General features: G+C 39.2%; 1 protein-coding gene across 2 annotated transcripts; it reads left to right on the forward strand.

Annotated features, from left to right (window-relative positions):
- The first annotated feature begins 173 nt into the window (after positions 1–173).
- heatr5b (HEAT repeat containing 5B) lies at positions 174–19,532 on the forward strand. Of its 2 annotated transcripts, none has more exons than XM_088421796.1 (36): positions 174–403; positions 546–724; positions 801–1,012; positions 2,519–2,627; positions 2,730–2,879; positions 3,367–3,538; positions 3,618–3,775; positions 3,858–4,107; positions 5,212–5,367; positions 5,476–5,726; positions 6,458–6,569; positions 6,665–6,817; positions 6,901–7,000; positions 7,122–7,231; positions 7,530–7,693; positions 8,541–8,716; positions 8,854–8,959; positions 9,045–9,235; positions 9,434–9,593; positions 9,828–10,017; positions 10,185–10,354; positions 10,494–10,638; positions 10,727–10,906; positions 11,019–11,270; positions 12,223–12,404; positions 12,498–12,566; positions 13,308–13,487; positions 13,587–13,821; positions 14,025–14,261; positions 14,499–14,626; positions 14,947–15,091; positions 16,181–16,453; positions 16,671–16,895; positions 16,982–17,133; positions 17,238–17,451; positions 18,535–19,532. In XM_088421796.1, exons 2-36 carry the CDS (start codon positions 599–601, stop codon positions 18,840–18,842), a joined length of 6,141 nt encoding a protein of 2,046 aa, XP_088277922.1. In that variant the 5' UTR covers positions 174–403; positions 546–598; the 3' UTR covers positions 18,843–19,532. The 2 variants fall into 2 exon arrangements, with proteins under 2 accessions (XP_088277922.1, XP_088277924.1); XM_088421798.1 differs by having other exon boundaries at positions 10,494–10,614.
- Positions 19,533–19,962: the final 430 nt, after the last annotated feature.

Below are 19,962 nucleotides of genomic sequence, written 5' to 3' on the forward strand. Positions count from 1 at the left end.
ATAGATTTAAACTTTGTCATGTAATAGTTAAGTCATAAAACTGATTTTTAACATTAATTAACTAATTAACTAATTTTAACATTTGCAATGTTTATATTCAGGGATAGTAATCCACCGGTTTATAATTTTGTTTCATCGGACCACTGTTACTGTAACACCAATGCTACTGAGCTGGCGTAATGCTCGCCAGGTTATTAGAACATGGATTACTGACATGCTTGTAGTCTCGTAGTTTATGAAGTTGTTGTTTGAAACAACCAAATGTATGGTGGTAAGGCGAAACATTCCTTCAGTTTTTAAGTGCGGTTTTTGATTGTGAGTACGCGTTAGCTTAAGGTTGCTAACAGCAGTGAAAAGCTGTCAACAAGCAAGAGGAATATCCGAACGTCAGGAGTCAGGCACGGTAAAACGCTTACATTAACGATGCCGTGTTATCAAATTTGTAATCTTTTCTGTTTCCATAAAAATGAAATAAATTAGTTGGGTTAAGACTGCTCCAAGGTGTGCTGAAGCATCTTGTTCTGATATTGTGAATCAAAATACAGGACGCACTGTTGTTGAATAAGAAGTTGCGAGGACATCTGTGAAAATCATCGCAATGGAGCTGGCTCACAGTCTCTTGCTCAACGAGGAAGCGTTAGCGCAGATCACCGAGGCAAAGAGACCCGTCTTCATCTTCGAATGGCTCCGTTTCTTGGATAAGGTTCTTGTCGCTGCAAATAAGGTGACTGAAACGTTTTAATACCTGATCGCTGCGTGTTTCAATTAGATGATAGCTAAAGACCGTGTTTGAACGGCAGGTGGATGTGAAGGAGAAGCAGAAAAAGCTGGTGGAACAACTGACAGGACTGATCAGCAGTGCTCCTGGGCCACCAACAAGAAAACTGCTTGCCAAAAATCTTGCCACCCTCTACAGCATTGGGGACACATTCACGGTTTTCCAGACGCTGGATAAATGCAATGATATCATCAAAAGCAAGGACGACACTCCCGCATACCTGCCGACCAAACTGTAAGATAAATTTGCCTTTTTTCCATGTTATGTATTATTATTTTTTACATACTGTATATTGCAATGACAGTTTACATCAATTTACCCTAAAAACCCCAGCGGTGTACATCACTGTTGGAAGGATTTAGTCGTTAAGCCAAACGTTAGTCTAATGGTTCGTGTTTTAATGGGGGGATTAAGCATACTAGTGGATCTGTGGAAAGCATTACTGCAGCCTGATAATGACTCAAAAGTCATTACCATTTACAGTATATCTGTAGAGCATCATGTGCTTGAAAAGTTATGGATGAAGATTGACAGTGGGTAATAAAAAAAAGAATAATACAGGATACAGGATTTTTTTACAGGATCTACACATTTCTATGAAAGTCTTAAACTCCGATGTCAGTGTTGGTTGTGAAGTCGTGTTGTATCCTTTTGTTAGCCTTGTGCCTTTAGTTCAGTTTGACTTAGTTGATGTAATTCTCTCCAACTTTCACCTAAAACCAGTTGTTTTTGGATAAACAGTGCCTCTTCTGATTGCTTGTACGCTAAAGTTCCTTTAGTCCAGTGCTTTTTTGTTTTTGTCATTTGGGGTGTACAGGTAGTTGCAAAAAAAAATAAGATTTTTTTCTTTCTTTTTTTTTTTAAGTTTCAGGCACTTTGATGCGTTTGGTTATATTTTTATCTGTTTTAGACTAAGTCATAACCCATATAAACGCTGTAAAAATAGTTATCAGTGGTTGAAAGTTGATTTGTTTTTTTCTTTTGTTTATGTTAAAAAGGATACAGGTTTTAGGTATACATATACAATTTTTTTTAGGGATAATAATCTTATTTGTAGTCAGTGTGTTGAGTGTGTGAGTGCGTGTGTGCGCGTGTGTGAGTGTGTGTGTGTGTGTGTGTGTGGGGGGGGGGGGGGGGGGGGGGGGGGGGGCTTGAAAAGTTTTCTCTTTCCTGGGAGGGGCTTGGCAAAATATAAGTGAGAAGCACTCATTTAGTCTCAAGTGCATAAGGGACCATAATGAATTCCAAATAATTGACAGAATTCTTAAGTCCATGAGTTATTCTTCTAATTCTTAATTTGTAAAATATACTTATCATACTTTTTAAATTTCAATAAAAAATGTTTGGCCTATTGATTAATAATATCCCATCAATATAAATGTTAAAAAGGTATGTGATAACTTTTCATTTGTAATTTGTTTATTTAGAAGGGAACAGTGCTATTTCATAAAATATGATCATGCATTGTTAAAAAAGCCAGAATTAGCCAAAAGGCTAGTTTTCATCTGCAGTTAGGTGATATAAAAGACTCAATAAAATACATCTTCAAAAAAATAAAGTAAAACAGGTAAAAAAAGGACAACTACTATAAGATTACATGACATTCAATCACAGTGAAACAACAGTATTATATTTTAATGTTGACAACTGTAAGTGTTAATAAACTGTGAAAATACAAAATCTACTGTTAATTTATTAATGCAGAAACTCCATGTAATTATTTTTATGCTTGTTTCTTAGTGCTGCAGTGGCATGTGTTGGTGCTTTTTATGAGAAGATGGGCAGGATGCTTGGAAGCTCCTTTCCAGACACCATCAATAATCTTCTAAAAGCATTAAAGAGTGCAGAGGTATTTTTTTGGGACAAAATTAGGGCTAACTTAATCATGCTGTGTTGAATTTACTTAACATATAGGTCAATGATCCTCAATCTGTCTTTACTATATGTGCAGTCCCAAGGCAGAGGAGAAATACTTGTTAGTTTGCAGAAGGTTCTCAGTGGACTAGGTGGAGCTGCAGCTTCATGCCATAGAGACATCTACAAGAATGCCCGCTCGTTACTGACTGATAGGTCAATGGCTGTGCGATGTGCAGTGGCAAAGGTAGGTTACATTGTCATCACTTCTAATACAAGCATGAATCTAGATCTGGACAACAGGAAGCGCTTTAATGTTAATCACGATTGCTAACTCGTTAGTGCAAGAAAATTATGCTGGTGTCTAAAAATTCTTATGTGTCAATGATAATAAATAATGAGTAGTTAAAAATAACAGAATAATTGTAATCATTTGTTAAGGGATCGATTTCTCAAATATTTGACGTAATAATCAATAAAAGTCTATTTTAAAATTATTTGAAAGTGACAGCCCTAGTTTACCGTTTGTCAGCCAAGCTATCCTGCAAAAAAAAAACCCTCTGTTGAGAATTATGATTGTGATTATCGCGCAAAAATAAAAAAAAAACATCTATTGCTATCTTTACATAACAAAGACAAATTGTTTTGCAAAAGAGAAAACAAAAACATTGCAATTATCTGATAAAATACAAGAACTGTAACATGCTTCTGTCTTTATTTATTTACCTGATCAGTGCTTATTGGAGCTGCAGAATGAAGCAGTATTCATGTGGACTACAGAACTGGAGAACATGGCCACACTGTGTTTCAAGGCCTTGGAGGGTTCAAACTATGGTGTACGGGTTGCTGTGGCCAAGCTTTTAGGGACCGTCATGGCTACAGCTCTGATGCCTAAACAAGCTGCTGGTTAGATATGAAATGTATCCCCAATATAGTTTCCCATTACTATAACAATAGACTCACCATTGGTATTTTTTTTCCACAGTGATGCGTCAGAATGTGAAACGGGCGACACTTGAGGAAGTTTTGGAACTAATGGCCACCGGTTTTCTGCGTGGTGGATCTGGGTTCTTGAAGAGCGGAGGGGAAATGTTGAAGGGAGGTGGTTCTGTTAGCAGAGAAGTCCGGGTGGGCGTCACACAGGTGAGCTAAATTCTGTTAACAGAACACACTTCGGAACCTTTGTCTGCCACTTTACATACAGAAAATATTTTTTTCCCCTTAGGCTTATGTTGTATTTGTGACTACACTCGGTGGTCAATGGCTGGAGCGCAACTTTGCCACATTCCTCTCCCATGTTTTGGACCTTGTGTCCCATCCACGGGCTACACAGACACATGTTGAAGCTGTTTACTCACGGCGCTGTGTATCCTTTATGCTACGTGCCACCCTGGGCGGCTTGCTTGGCGAGAAGGCGCAGATAGCAGCTGGCAAAGAAATCTGCCAAGCCATCAGCAAGCAAATGAGGGCTGTGGGTAAGGAGAATGGGGACAGGGATAAATATCACGGTTCAGAGCATTACAGAGTAAGTCCTTCATCAAATGTCAATAACTTTACATTCAACTCAGCATAGTTTGAACTTGAGTTGCTTACAGTCTTTTTGATCTTGAATATGGCACTGATTTTTACCTGCTTTATATAATCATTATTCTTTGTCAAAAAAAATTAATAAATAAAATCTGAATTTGCTTTGTCCTAGTCATGCATTTTTAATCATTTCCAGTGTGTTTCTATGATCTGTTTAAAAGTACATTACACATCAGCAAATTACATAACTGCCACTCAGCAAAAAATTGATGTATTGGCCACTACATTTGCACACTTATAGTAGGGAAACAAGCAACTTCTGCACAAACAACAAGTGGTAATCACAAGTTAGTCCATCTCATTTCATTGGTTAATCTCTCCGCACACATATTTGCACACAAAACAAAAAGTTAAAAAATGGCCTTTCAGGTCTTTCAAAAGATGTTATTCTTACTCTGCTTTTCTCTGTATGCTCTGTAACCTTTAAACTTTTCAAATGTGCAATGAGTGGGTTTTGTTGTTTTGTAATGTCCTGAGACTGTACTTGAATAATATAAATTGTATACTGTATATCTGCACAAAACACAACAATTTCCAAAAGTCACTAATTTAACAGCCTATATCGCAAACTTTCGAGGATTAAATAGCGAATTTTGTGACGCACTTTGTGAATATTTATTTAGTCTTAATAGACTCAGAAAAATACAAGAGGCTCATTTACATCTGCAACCCTAATGGGGCCAAGTAGTTTAGGAAATGACGGAATGGAAAACTATATACAGTAGTTGGCATTTACAAATTCTGGACACATCTGATTGTGCTTGCAGTGTGATAATTTATGAAGTAAGACAACAAATGTGAGCTAATGTGACAAGATATGTAATGTGGTAAAACACATCTTAAACATTGTTTTGCAGTCTAGTCAAGATGAATTTCAGGTTAATTTTCTACCTATTCCAGTCTATGTTTATATTACGGCAGGTGACGATATTGATATATAAAGGTTTTCTTTACCCCCCAATTATGTATTTCTCTGACTTTTGTTTTTCCAGAGGCAGTTGTCAATGACGTCAATGGAGAAAACAAGACTGGTGCGTCTGATATTTCGGCAAGCCAGCATGTTATGGTTTGTGCCCTAAAAGAGCTAGGCAGCCTTGTTCAGAGCTTGAGTGCCACAGCTTCACCTCTCATCCAGGAGCCTTCCATTGGTAAGGCAGCATATTCTGTGATCCTCTTACAATAGTACTTTGCTTAGTTTTGAAACCCCTTTTAAAACCAACGTATCTTTGATTGTTTTTTATTGACTTCTTCATCAGGACTTCTTGAAACAGTAACCTCAGTGCTGCTTCACCCAAGCATGGCTGCTCGTTTAGCTGCTGCTTGGTGCCTACGATGTGTTGCTGTAGCACTCCCCTATCAGTTAACACCACTGCTAGATCGCTGTGCTGAAAGAATTAACAATCTCAAGAGTTCCCCTGAGGCAGTTTGCGGATACAGCTTTGCAATGGCGGCTCTCCTTGGAGGTGTCCACCAGTGCCCTCTTGGAATCCCACACGCGAAGGGCAAGGTATGTGAAAATAATACTGTGGAACAGCAGTTATAATATTCTAGCTTTAACTCATCACTGTTGTCAGGTTCATCTGTTAGACATTTGTAAGAAACTATACACAAAAAAGGAGAAAAGGCATTCTTTTTCCAGCTCATGCATGAGGAGGATGGAGAAGGACTGTACAAGGCCAATTCTCTTGAGCTCTGCCCAGCCTCTCTGAACCCTCTCTTTTTATTCGATTCAGAAGTTCTTAACTACATGAAGGTTCCGGCCCTAAAATGGGTAAAAGTGAATCAGAGGGAAAAGAAGATGGCCGGAACCCAGTGTACTTGTCTACGTGTAAGCATGTGGGTGAAAGATTAGGACATATATGATAAAACATTATGCGTAGCAAGACATTCTGCAAAAATATTTTGTCTGCAAGATATTTTGAAAATCACAGATGAAGCGGCATCTGTCTGCAAAAGAGCCCAAAAAGACAGGCTTGAGCAGCCTTACTATGGCGAAGTTTGAGACAAAAACAACAACAAAACATTTTTTCTTTGCAAGCAGTGCATTCATTCTCACAGTAAAGCATTTCTTCATTGCAAGCACTTATCTTTTGTAGCAAAAGTATGATCACTATTTTTACAATTAATCCAACAGCTGTCTGTGATAATTCCATGTTCGGTCCTAGATGTAAACAATATATGTAGATTGATTGGTTAATCAACAGTTAACAGTTAACAGTATGTGTTGTTTCCCTGTAGTTGGTGGTAAGCATAGCTGAAGACCTCCTTCGGACAGCGGCTCAAAACAGTCGACTGTCACTGCAGCGCACACAAGCTGGATGGCTGCTGCTGGGCGCTCTCATGACTTTGGGTGAGTTACTGAAAAATATGATCTCAATTGAGATTTGTCAACTGTCCTTTGTCTATCTAACCATCTGTCCCATTTTAATGTCAATGTGTGCAAAGGTCCGTCCCTGGTGCGTTACCACCTTCCCAAGATGCTGCTTCTGTGGAGGAATGTGTTTCCTCGTTCTCAGAAGGAGTTGGAGGCAGAAAAGGCAAGGGGAGACTCCTTTACTTGGCAGGTTACCCTGGAAGGTCGAGCTGGAGCACTATGTGGTAAACTAATATTATCCTACTTCTTTATGAACATGCGCTGAATGTAAACACGCTCACTGCTAATTCTGTCCATCCTTCTTTAGCCATGCGTAGTTTTGTGGCTCACTGTCCAGAGCTCCTCACAGAGGATGTCATTCGTAGGCTGATGACACCAATTGAATGCGCTATGACTATGATATCTCAGTGAGTAGGATGCCTTCCATATGTTTTTGTTTTTGCTTTTTTTTTAATGAAGAAGATCTAAGATTTTGCAGAAATATTTGTGTTTAAAAAAATATGTCATAACCAAGTGTCTGCTCCTCAGTGTCCCTGCCATCATCAAAGTTCATGGGGCACATTTGAAAGCAAGTGCAGCAATGGTGAGACTCAGGCTGTATGATATCTTGGCTCTATTGCCTCCTAAAACATACGAAGGTAAGATTTTTTATTTTTTCATCTCCAAAATTAGTTTACCACACAACAGGTTCTGACTCACTGTCTGTAAGCACAATGACCCAGTTATTTAAGGGGTTGAAAATGAGGGGGAAAAAAATCTCTACTTGTCCTCTGAGAAAAAGGGTTTTTATTGTCCACTATACATCCTCTAATTTTTACTATTATAATTTCATGGAGTCTTTTTTGCTGGCAGTGCTAAAGACACAATTGCATCACAGATTTCCCTCAAACAAGTGAAGGCATTTTACATTTTAAATTTTATGTTGTGCCCTTCCAGGCAGCTTCAATGCCCTCCTCAGGGAGCTAGTAGCAGAATTCACTCTGACTGACAACTCATCCAACACCACCACTTCTTTGTTGCGTTCTCTCTGTCACTATGATGACAGTGTGCTCATGGGCTCGTGGCTGCAGGAAACTGACCACAAGTCTATAGAGGACCAGGTAAAAAAACAAAACAAAACAGTTTTTTGTAATGAACTTATTCGAAGCCAAAGACATACTTTTAAGTTGTAAGATTTATATGGAACCAAAGCTGAAAATACTCAAGAAATACAAACATAAGAAATAGCCTAGGCAAGGCTACCCTCATTAGGCAATATGGCCATAACAAGCTCGTTAATCAAAGGTGAATAAATTCTTTATATATTTTTTATTTATGATGTTATTTAACTATATACTTGTATATTATATATATATATATATATATATATATATATATATATATATATATATACACATATATATATATACACACACATATATATATATATATATATATATATATATATATATATATATATATATATATATATATATATATATATATATATATATATATAACACTTAGTTTATTTTGATACCAATTTTAAATATGTATATCCAATTTTGATGTTTTCTCCTGGTATTTTACACACATTAGCTAATTCTCATAGATTTGGATTGCTCGCCATACGGCAAATTCATGATGGGATCCCAACCGAGGAACAGATTAATCTCGTAAACCGGGGGCTCACTGCAATACATTTCTTTTGTAGTACACCTTAAGTAATTAAATACGTGCATGCTTAATTCATTCAGTACCAGTAATTTTAGATCCTCCTTCAGCAAAACACGTGAAAAAGACATGAGTGCCTAAGGTAGAAAAGCAACTAGTTCAGGGTATACTGTACAACTGGGATAGGCACCAGCAAGCCTGCGACCACTGTTAAGACAGGCAGTTGAGAGAATTGATGTTTTTTATTCAAGTTAAATTAAGTTCTTGTTTTCAATCATTCTTGTTGCTTAACAGCTGCAGCCTAACAGCGCATCTGGCAGTGGTGCTTTGGAGCATGATCCCTCTTCCATATACCTGCGTGTGCCAGTCGGTGAAGCCATCCCAGGTCCACTACCTTTGGGAGTATCAGTCATTGATGCCTCTGTGGCTCTGTTTGGTGTAGTTTTTCCCCATGTGTCTTTCAAACACAGGTGAGTGATTGAATCATGAGCATATTTTACATTTTCCCTGAAACTGTTTTGAGTTTTTAAATGTTGTTTTTGTAATTAATTACTGCTGTTGTCTAAAAATGTTTTATCATTAATTTGGACTTGTCCTCATAATTAAGATTGCAGATGCTAGACCACTTTGCAGAATGTATCAAGCAGGCAAAAGGTGTTCGTCAGCAAGCTGTTCAACTTAACATTTTCACTGCTGTGCTCAGTGCGCTCAAGGTAATATTAAAATATTGAAAGCTTTTATGTTTTTATTTGGTTAATATATGCTGAAAAAATGCATCTTTTCCTATCTTATTTGAAGGGTTTGGCTGAGAATAAAAGTACTTTGGGCCCAGAGGAGGTCCGCAAGTCAGCCCTGGCCCTGGTGATGGGTGCTCTGGACAATCCCAATCCCATTTTGCGCTGCGCTGCTGGTGAGGCCCTGGGCAGAATGGCTCAGGTAGTGGGAGAGGCTACTTTCATCGCAAGAATGGCACAGACCAGCTTTGACAAGTAAACCGTTTTCCTTCACCTCTTAATTTTACAAGTCAAACTGAGTCATCATACCAACAGTATAATCATTTGAGACAAAGGGACAATTTCAGTGTTTGAAATATTGATTTCAACTACAAATTGCCATGAACAGAATCTGGAAATTAATCAGGTGATTCAGATGCTACTGTATATATTTTACTATATTTCTTTTTGTAGGCTGAAGTCAGCTCGTGATGTAGTGTCAAGGACAGGTCATTCACTGGCTCTCGGCTGTCTTCATCGATATGTAGGAGGAATTGGTTCCGGTCAGCACTTAAAGACTAGTGTTAGTATTCTACTGGCACTGGCTCAGGATGGATCCTCTCATGAGGTTCAGGTAGAGTATGGCAGCAATCACAACAATCAAACTAGAATATATTTTCCCTTGGGTTTTTGAAGGTACTGCATTTTTGTGTTTTCATTTTAAACTTCAGTATGTTTTTTTGTGTAAGGTATATATATTATTTGAGTCCTCACAATTGACATTACACTGTACTAATTGTGCCACTTATCTCTACACTGCATTCATTGCTCTATACGTGTTTTTTTTTGTTTTTTTTTTTTTCCCCAGACCTGGGCTCTTCATTCTTTGGCGCTCATTGTGGACTCTAGTGGTCCTATGTATAGGGGCTATGTGGAACCCACGTTGTCATTGGTCCTTACCTTGCTTCTCACCGTGCCCCCATCCCACACAGAGGTGCATCAGTGTTTGGGACGCTGCTTGGGAGCCCTCATCACAACTGTTGGACCGGAATTACAAGGTGAAAGAAAAAATATAAAAGATTTCATAAAACGTCTGTAAAACGCCATTTTACATTTTGTCCTGTAATTTCATCAATCTTCCAGCGGGTGGTAGTGTTCTCAATTTTATTCATGGGATATTAACTAATAATTCATTCTTACTCACACTGTTAAATATATTATGTAGGTAACGGTGCCACCATCTCCACAATCCGCTCGTCTTGCCTGGTTGGGTGTGCCATAATGCAGGACCACTCTGACTCGCTGGTGCAGGCAGCTGCCATCTCATGTCTGCAACAACTGCATATGTTTGCTCCTCGTCATGTCAACCTCTCTAGCCTGGTGCCATGTCTTTGTGTAAGACCAATTGAAATATATTTTTCACTTTGTAAAAATGTTTGTGAATTTTGTTCATTTTTTGAGGTCTCTACACTACTAAGCTATTTCACACTTGTTGTGGTAATGTTATTTTGCCTTTTTACTTGAACTTTTTCAGGTGCACTTATGCAGCACACACCTGTTACTGCGCCGTGCTGCTGTAGCCTGTTTAAGGCAACTAGCTCAAAGAGAGGCCTCTGAGGTCTGTGAGTACGCCATGAGCCTTGCAAAGAAGGCAGGTAATGGCAAAGACACTACAATAAGTGAGTGCAAACATGAACACCATTACGAATATGTTAAGTGGTATAATTTCTAAAGAGACAGTGATGTTTTACTTTGCTGTTGTATCAGATCTTAACATCACTGAGACCGGCCTTGAGGGGGCTCTATTTGGCATGTTGGATCACGAAACGGACAGGAAGTTGTGCTCTGATATTCATGACACATTGGGTCACATGCTGTCATCTCTTGCTGTGGAAAAGCTTTCTCATTGGCTTAAACTATGCAAGGATGTCCTTGCAGCAACAACAGGTGACTACTAATGAGAAGGGAATAGCCCATTGTTATTTACTCTAAAGATAGAGTACTATAAAGACAGTCTTCGGTGTTACGTTCCTCAATATATGGCAATCTTCCCTCTCAGATGTAGGTGGAGCTGTGACATTTGAGGTGGAAAAAGATGAAGATGCTGAGAAAAAAGACGAGATGGACGATGACATCATGTTTACAGGTTTAGGCGACGATGACAAATCGAAGCCCTCAGTTGCACCTCGCTGGGTGACGCGAGTGTTTGCTGCAGATTGCTTGTGCCGCATTATCCTTCTGTGTGAGAATGCAGATAAAGCACACTTTGACCTGGCAACTGCCCGTTCTGCACAATCAAAAAACCCTAAAGGTATCGCACCTCCCTTGCAAAACACTTGACTCATATTTTTGAACAGTTAATGATCTTGGCAGTTTTGAGCGTCATTTGACTGTCAGCAAGATAACTAAAAAACAAAAAAAAAAACTAAATGAATGTTGTGTTTTTCTCAAAACTTGGTTTAAGGCTGTTGCATAGGCCATAACATTTCATGGAAATCTGTTTTATCGGTAAATGATAATATACTGTACTGGGATAGAGCTGTCGTGTGATATATTGAGAGGTGCCTCTAAAATAGCTTCAAATAATAGTTTGAGAGTTAGAAAAGTAGAAATGTATTTCACTATGACAAAGTGCTTTTCAACTCCTCTGCAAATTATTACCACAACACTAAACCCTTTTGTTTAATCAATACTTTCCTGACAGTCACCCAAAATTAAGTTTTATCTTAGATGTCAGGTGGGTTTTAGGGATTAAGAATGAATTGTGTGAAAGTAGGGATTTTAGTCCTCCAGCTGCCATATGAATTCAACTGGTTGTTTAAATGTCATGTAAGGATACAATCACATGACAATTTCTTCTCCCTTTTGTTATTTGCAAAAATTGTTATTTTTGCATCGTTCCCTCATTTTGTTTCATCAAACCAATGCAAACATCAGACAAAGTAAATCCAAGTAAAAATAACATGTTTTTTTTTCATTATTTTATTAATAAAGGAGAAAAAAGATCTTTGTCAAAAAAAATGTTACCCCCAAATGAACAATAATAAATTACAGTTTGCGCCACCCTCTGCAGCAACGATGAAACATTCTCTATAACTGGCAACAGGTCTTTCACATCGCTGTGGTAATATTTTAGCACCACCTTTCTTACAGAATTTTTTTGTCAGCTACATTTTGAGGGGTTTTCAAAATGAGTCATTTAGGTTATGCATATGCATTCCCCCCATAATTTCTCAATTTCCTCACCATTTATCTTTGTCTAGGAGATTTGCTGGTGCTTCATTTGTCTGACCTCATCCGAATGGCTTTCATGGCTGCCACAGACCACAGCAACCAGTTGAGAATGGCTGGTCTGCAGGCCCTGGAAGACATCATTAAAAAGTTTGCATGTGTTCCTGAGCCCGAGTTCCCAGGGCATGTTATCTTGGAGCAATATCAGGCCAATGTGAGTGAAGAAAGTTGTAGGAATTCAGTTATATTGTAATAGTCAAAATAAGTGAATGTTCAGTTATTGAACTGTCAACTTTATTGTGTTTAGGTTGGAGCTGCACTCAGACCAGCTTTTTCACCAGATACGCCATCTGACATAACAGCTAAAGCATGCCAGGTTAGCAACTTTGTGATTTCTTTTCTGTCTTCATTTGAAAGGACAGTGTGTAAGATTTAGAAACATCTCTTGGTGAACAAAAATTAATTCATTGAAAAAAAAAAACCACAAAGTTCAATAACATGCAAAAAAATATGTACTATCACATGAATATTCTTTTTTAAATTTTTTTTTAATATATTTTTTAAATAATAGTAGGTCTACTAACCTATAATGATACTACATCAGTCGGGCCTGCCTAATAGGAGGCTGACATTTTTCATCGTCAATTTTGTGCTTTGGATATCCGAAGGAAAATAAGTTCGCTGCAAAGGTTGGTCTTTCTTAGGCAACGTAGTGTGCGTGCTTTAAAATCATTGCGTTCTCTTAGCTCTTATACCACCGTTAGATGACAGTAAAGTCAACACACTGTCTCAAGAAATGCTCTCCAACTAGTTTGCTTTTTGTTTCTCTTTGCTGTCGTCTTTTTAATTTTTTTTATCGCTTCATCACAGTTATTTATAGTGATATATAGTAATTCCCCTTACTGGTGAGTGGTTCTTGGGTGTACATGCTTGTGATGGTTTTTATTTTTTTTTGTATGCTTGTTTGATACGTACCTTATTAAAATTAGATTTTTTACGGATTTTAAGATCTCAACAGATGCACAGTAAAAATGAGCAGGATCTGTGGAAAGGACTTGAATAAAGTTTAAGTCACTTTCACCTGTGCGTGTGTGTGTATGTGTCTGTGTGCTTATAGGTGTGTAGCACTTGGATTGGTAGTGGGGTAGTAAGTGACCTTAACGACCTGCGGCGAGTCCACAATCTGCTAGTGTCGTCATTGGACAAGGTGCAATCTGGAAAGGGTTCGTCCAGTCAGCTGTACAGTGAGAGTGCCACCACCATGGAAAAGCTGGCTGTACTTAAGGCATGGGCGGAGGTGAGACACAATAGTCTGCTTCTCTGTCCACTACACTGATTGTTGAGTTTTAAATTGTGCAAGAGTACATGTGTAAACACATGGTTATTATGTTAACAGGTTTATGTTGTAGCGATGAAGATTAAGAAAGAGGCAGAATCCAAGCCTGCCAAACCGGTTAGAAGCGGAGATGAGGATGAGGATGATCTGGGTGCAGATGTGCTTCCACCTGACAGTCTCATCACTTTAGTGCAGCCTGAACTGCCCTCGCTAAGTCGACTGTGGTTGGCCATGCTCCGAGACTATGCTCTGCTCACTCTGCCTGCAGAGTTTTCCAGTCAGCTGCCCCCTGATGGTACAACACAGCTGTGCCTTATGATTGCTGAAATAATAGCGCTATAAAATGTTTGTGACATTTACTCCTGTCTGAGGCCTAGTCCCCATCCTTTCTTGCCTTTGGATGCGCTTTGTTGCAGTTTGCCGGTCTTTGTTCTATTTTTGGGTTTAACTTCAAAATAGAGTTACTCCACTACTAGTACTTTCACCCTTTGTGTTCAGGTGGGGCATTTTATACTCCAGAGACGATAGACACAGCAAGGCTCCATTACCGCAAGTCGTGGGCTCCTGTACTGCATGCTGTGGCCTTGTGGCTAAGCAGCACTGGCTTTGGAGCTTGCGAAGAAAAAGAAGCAGTTTCTCCTGTACTCTCCAAGGTCCCTGGCCTCCATACAGGAGCCTCACTCACCGCTAAGACCTTTGAAGAGTCTGTTAAAGACAGAATGCATCTAATGTTAGGTAAAGATACAATAACAGCTGACATGGTTTAAAGCGACGTTCTTACTTTGATTTTTACTTTGTTGTTCCTCACAATCCTTTTTAACATGGCACATAAAAGTTCTTTAACACTCGCATTTTTTAAAAACAAGGGGGGTACTGTTTTTTGTTGTCTTTTCTGCAACTGCGCTCATGAAAAAGTGAAAAGACTGCAAAAGATAAAGGAAATGAATAAGACCTGTTTTCCCTGTCTCTCAGGTGTCAGTATAGAGTTTCTTTGCTTTCCCCGGCCCGAGGAACCCATTGAGCATATCATTTCCTGCTTGCATGCATTGTCCACTCTTCTTGAGTCGCCCTGTGCTAAGACCCACATCGCAGAAGACCAGGTAAGGGAACCTCCTCAAAGGAGAAGTTTGAAAAAAAAAAAAGAATAAAACAATAAGTAAGAAATATGGAATTGGAGCAGCAAATGCTTTTCCTCTTGCTGTTTCATTGTTGTAGTTCAAGTGACACATTTACCAGGATTGCCTCAGTGCAAACAGTTTGTAAATACAACACCTATGTGATATTTACTGCCTTTACAAGGTGACTAAGGCCACTTGAGTGCTCCATCATACAATAGATCTTTTCCTAACTTATGGGTTGATTGGGTCAGGCTGGACTGTCTTTTTTCCTGCACTTGTTATTAATTGTTATTGTTTTCCAGCTGCTGGCAGTGGAGCTTCTGAATGTACTTCACAGACTGTTGTTGACCCGGGACCCTCCTGCAGTCCAGCTCCAAGTGACTGCTGTAGTACAGGAGACCATAAAAGCTGCGCTGGACCATCTTCAGCAACAAAATACTAGCAAAGGTCACAAGCAACACATTGCACTCCATGGTCGTAAATATTTTATAATATAAAATGTAATATATAAATATTTTAAATATTTGTTTGTTCATACTTTCACAATGTGCTCAAACTACCGCAAATGCCATTTTTAATGACTTGGTTGAAAGTTTAGGCAGGTCTTATTTATTTTTTATTATTTTAATAAAAAATGTGATCAAACTAGCATGTGTCAATTTTAACTATTTGGTCCAGACCCCGCGTGAGTTCTCTCCAGGCACTCTGGCTTCCTGCAAGGCAGGTGTATTGGACACTCTAAATCAGGGGTGTCCAAAGTCGGTCCTCGAGGGCCGCCGTCCTGCATGTTTTCCAGGTTTCTTTTCCTGACACACCTGATTCAAATGATCAGCTCATCAGCAAGCTCAGCAGAAGCCCGATAACGATCCTGATCATTTGAATCAGGTGTGTCAGGAAAAGAAACCTGGAAAACATGCAGGACGGCGGCCCTCGAGGAGCGACTTTGGACACCCCTGCTCTAAATTGTCCTTGGGTGTGAGTGTGAATGGTTATTTGTCACAGTTTACCCTGCAATTGCGTGGCAACCAATTCAAGGTGTTCCCCCACCTACTGAAGACAGCTGGGATAGGTACCATCAAGCCAGCAACCCCATTGAGGATAAGTGGCTATAGAAATGGAGGGATGGATGGATGGTTGTAGATTTAGGTAGCACAGTGGACAAATGGTTAGCACATGTACCTCACATTCTTTAGGTTGGGGGTTTGAATCAGGGCACTGGCCTTCATGTGTGATGTTTGTATGTTCTCCCGCTCCTAGCATTGGCTTTCTCCATCTGCACTTCCTTCCACATTCCAAAATTATGCATGTGTCATTGGTTTATTTAGACTAAATTATAAATTATAGGTGACAACAATGTGACTGTGAATGATTGTTTGTGTGTATGTTCCCTGCAATTGCCCGAGGTCAGCTGAAACCCTCATAAGGATAAGCGGTATGGAAAACGGAAGGATGGGTTATTGGTTTGCTTTGTACATACAGAGCAGTAAAATGATGTGTCAGTTTAACTGATCTTGGACATAATGGCATTTTGCACAGGCAAGGAAGAGGAAGGCCAGAAAGCTTCTCAACTCACCCTAGGGGAAGGAGGAGAATCGGGCGAGCTTGTCCCAGGCACTTCTTTGGTGTTTGCAGCAATGGAGCTGCTGGTTTTTATCCTGGTTCGCCACTTACCACAGCTCAATACACGTGCAAAGGAGTCACCCAGCCATGTGCTGATCAGGCCTCAACGAATACCTGAGGAGAGTGCGCGCCTTGTGGCAAACACTGTTTCCATCTTGGCAGAACTGCCCTCGCTCTGCTCTCCTGCTGGTAAGACAAACAGATAGAAAAACAATAGTTAAGTTTGCGTCACAAAATAAACTCAACTTTTATTTCTTCATTTTTTTTACAAACTATAAAACAACCAGACATACTGTTTTGGGTTTTTAGATACCTTAAGACCTTGTGTTCACTTTTTAAAATTATTTTTATTTTATTTTATATACCATAAAAATGAAGCTCATATTCTCGGGATTTCTGTTCACAGCAAGCATGACCATCCTTCCTACCGTTCTCTTCCTAATCACCGGGGTGCTGAGGGAAACTGCAGTTAAGAGTGCGGACAATTCTGCGCCTACATGCGTATCTGCTGCACTGCAGGGCATTAAGACTATCATCACCTCCCCATTGGCTCGAGTGGAAAGCCTCCGGACACAGTGGACTGCCCTTGTGAGAAGCACTCTTGCTTCTGTACTTGAGGACTCACAGCCAGGTTTGTTCATACAGTACATTCTCATACTAAATGATGAGCCATGAGCAGCATGCTTTATGTCAAACATAATTTATGTCTTTCTTTAGACGATTCCAGACCTGACTTGGATGAGATCAGTCTGTTGACAGCAATCACACTCTTCCTACTCTCTGCTAGTAATGAACTTGTGGGAGTTAGTGTGCTACAAAACGGCTGCATGAAATGTTTCCGCAATGCCCTCAACTCTTGTGATCCTCTGGTGAGTGCCTGAACCTTCAAAGAGTCATCATACAGATTCTATATCATGGATGTCTCTTGTTCTCTTAAGTCATTTTTCTTTCAAATTCGTTTGCCTCGCTCTAGGTTCAAGCACGGTGTTACCAGCTGCTCTTGTCAGTATTTCAACATCCCAACCGTCATCTTTCTACCCCATACATTCACGCTCTGGCTCCACTCATGGTGGAGAAACTGAAAGCGGTGGAGCGCAGTCGGCCCAGGACTTCCGCTGAGCTGCAGGCGGTACAGGAGGGCATCAGGGTCCTGGAGAATCTTGTTGGCATGGGTGAAGAGCAGAACCGTGAGTGTCTCCTTGCTTAATGGATCTCTAATGTGTCGTCTTTTCCATTAAAGTGTTTATTTCAGTGGCTGTAAATGTGCACTCAACAATCACAGCATCAAAGGCTATTATTAGAACGCTTACTACAGCTTACAGGCAATCTTATTATTGAATTCTATTAATATTCATGCATTTCTTTTCATGTCCCCGGACAAGTGTATGACTAAGCTACACAAAAAAAATTATTGAGTCATTAACTCATTCACTGCAATTGATGACTTTAGATGTGAACGATCCATTTTTTCTAGACTGGCAGTGAATGTTGATCATTCTACTAGTCATTATATGTCGTTGAAAGTTATCGAAGACTGAAAATGTGTTACTTGCAGTAAATAACTGACTTGATCTGCTGGTTTGCAAAAGAACATGTAACTCATTCACTGCCAACAACGGCTGCAGACATCAAAAATCCATTTTTGCTGCAAGTGAATGAGTTAATAATCTGTCATGTGTGCTAAATTGTGACATTTTCTCCCTGAAATTTGAGACGGTGTTAACTATTTATTCACTTACTTGCGTACGTGCAACCTGTACAAAATATGGTGATTTTTTTTTTTTCCGCTGCCGTTGCAGGCTATAGATATCAAAGATTTTTTTTTTTTTTTTTTTTTTTTACTGGGCTGGCAGTGAATATGTTAACTTCCATTTGCCATTTAAAGCTATATATGTAAAAATGAATGAATGGGTTAATAGTTTAGCATTTTTATAAGTAATATAGTTCAAATTAAATATAAATGAGAATAGTTATTTCACAAGTAAGTATTTGCCCCTTAATTCTCAATTTATGTTCCTAAAATTTCTGGTTAGGGGCCACTGTGCTGGAGTAAACATGGAATGAATGAATGAATCAATCAATTAATCGATGGATGGATGGATGGTATTAATAATGGCAATTTTACTCCAATATGCAAACAAGAAATAAACACATTTATTTGTATTGTATACTTAATGGACTACACTTGAAGAAAGATTTTCTGTATAATGCAACTTCCTTTACTTACTGTATTTGTTGTCTTACCTCATTATTTTTCATTTGTCCAATAGGAGTCCAATTGGTGGCTCTTCTTGTTCCAACCCTGATCTCGTACCTTTTGGATGAAAATGCCATTCCTTCTGCATCTCAAGCCTCCAAAGGTCTGCATGACTTTGCCCTACAGAACTTAATGCGCATCGGCCCTCTATACCCAGCTGCCTTCAAGATGGTCATCGGTGCAGCACCCGAGCTTAAAACCCGTTTGGAATCGGCCATTCGGGCAAATCAGGCTAGTAGCAAATCTCAAGATGCAGCACACCAAGCTCAGCCAACAGTCCAAGTTGCGCCAACCATCAAACTCAAAACCAGCTTCTTTTAAAACCTTCTGTGTTCTCACACAGACTTGTTTGCTTTGGTTTGTGTCAACATAATGTCAGTATCAAGCAAATTTTCATCCTTTTTTTTTTTTTTAATTACACCTGTCTTAAATAGATGAGACCCTCGTGAAACCCTTCAAAAGCCTTTGAATGTTCAATGAAAAGATTGTCCCTGTAAAATCTGTTGTACAGTTTGATCACACAGGTTTATTGTCTTCTGGTTTTATACAAATTTCCTTTGGCATGACCCACTATTTGCCCTTGCTCTTCCCCCGTCCCCAATTTACACCACGTTAAGCCTTGAAGTAACAGTTTCCATCAAATTTTAATTATGTTGATTTTTATTTCAATTGTGTGTTTTAGTCACATTATTTGAAGTACAGACACATCATTAGATTATTGTGTAAATTACCTGACATTAAATGTGAACTATGTCATACAAATGTTTATAACAAGCCATTCTCAAAGTTTTGATGAGAATTAGCTGCCACGCTTAATTTGAACATCTGTCAACACACAAGTATACAGATCAGGGATAACTAACATGGTGGCATGTAGACCCCATGAGTAGCCTTTGGGCCTGTTCTAAAAATAACAATGGGACTTTGGAATTTCTTAATAAAGATGGAGAACTGATCATGTCAAAATGTAAACACTTGCACATTCATAGAAATAAAGTGCTTGCATATTGATTCTTGTTTTCTACCTTGTTAAATTATTGCTGATTATTGTAAGAAGTAAGCAACATCAGTGCCTTCATAGAGATTATTAGAATCAGTTAGTAATAATAAAATACAAGTGAATATAAGGTATGCCCTGCAATTGGCTGGCAACCAGTTCAGGATGTCTCCCCGCCTACTGCCCGAGGCAATTTCAGGGTGTCCCACGCCTACTGCCTGAAGCCCACTGGGATAGGCACCAGCAAGCCTGCGACCCTTGTGAGAATAAACGGCTTCAGAAAATGGATGGATGGATGAATATACTGTATGGTACAAGTTTGCTGTTTTAGGAGTTTGTGTCAAACTGGTAGATGTTTGTATTCATCAATGTCCAAATGGGAGCTCTTGCTTTCAAAAAGGTGGGTAAGCCCTACTTCAACCCAAGTATAATTGCAATAATTTC

This window comes from Hippichthys cyanospilos, chromosome 8, assembly GCF_059441005.1.
Source record: "Hippichthys cyanospilos isolate Australia breed blue-spotted pipefish chromosome 8, RoL_Hcya_1.0, whole genome shotgun sequence".
Taxonomy (NCBI): Eukaryota; Metazoa; Chordata; class Actinopteri; order Syngnathiformes; family Syngnathidae; genus Hippichthys; species Hippichthys cyanospilos.

Coding starts and splice junctions, on each gene's coding strand:
- heatr5b (XM_088421796.1), top strand. CDS start 599: ATGGAGCTGGCTCACAGTCTCTTGCTCAACGAGGAAGCGTTAGCGCAG. Junction 6,570..6,664: donor GGGCGCTCTCATGACTTTGG/GTGAGTTACTGA, acceptor ATGTGTGCAAAG/GTCCGTCCCTGGTGCGTTAC. Junction 9,594..9,827: donor GATCCTCTCATGAGGTTCAG/GTAGAGTATGGC, acceptor TTTTTTCCCCAG/ACCTGGGCTCTTCATTCTTT.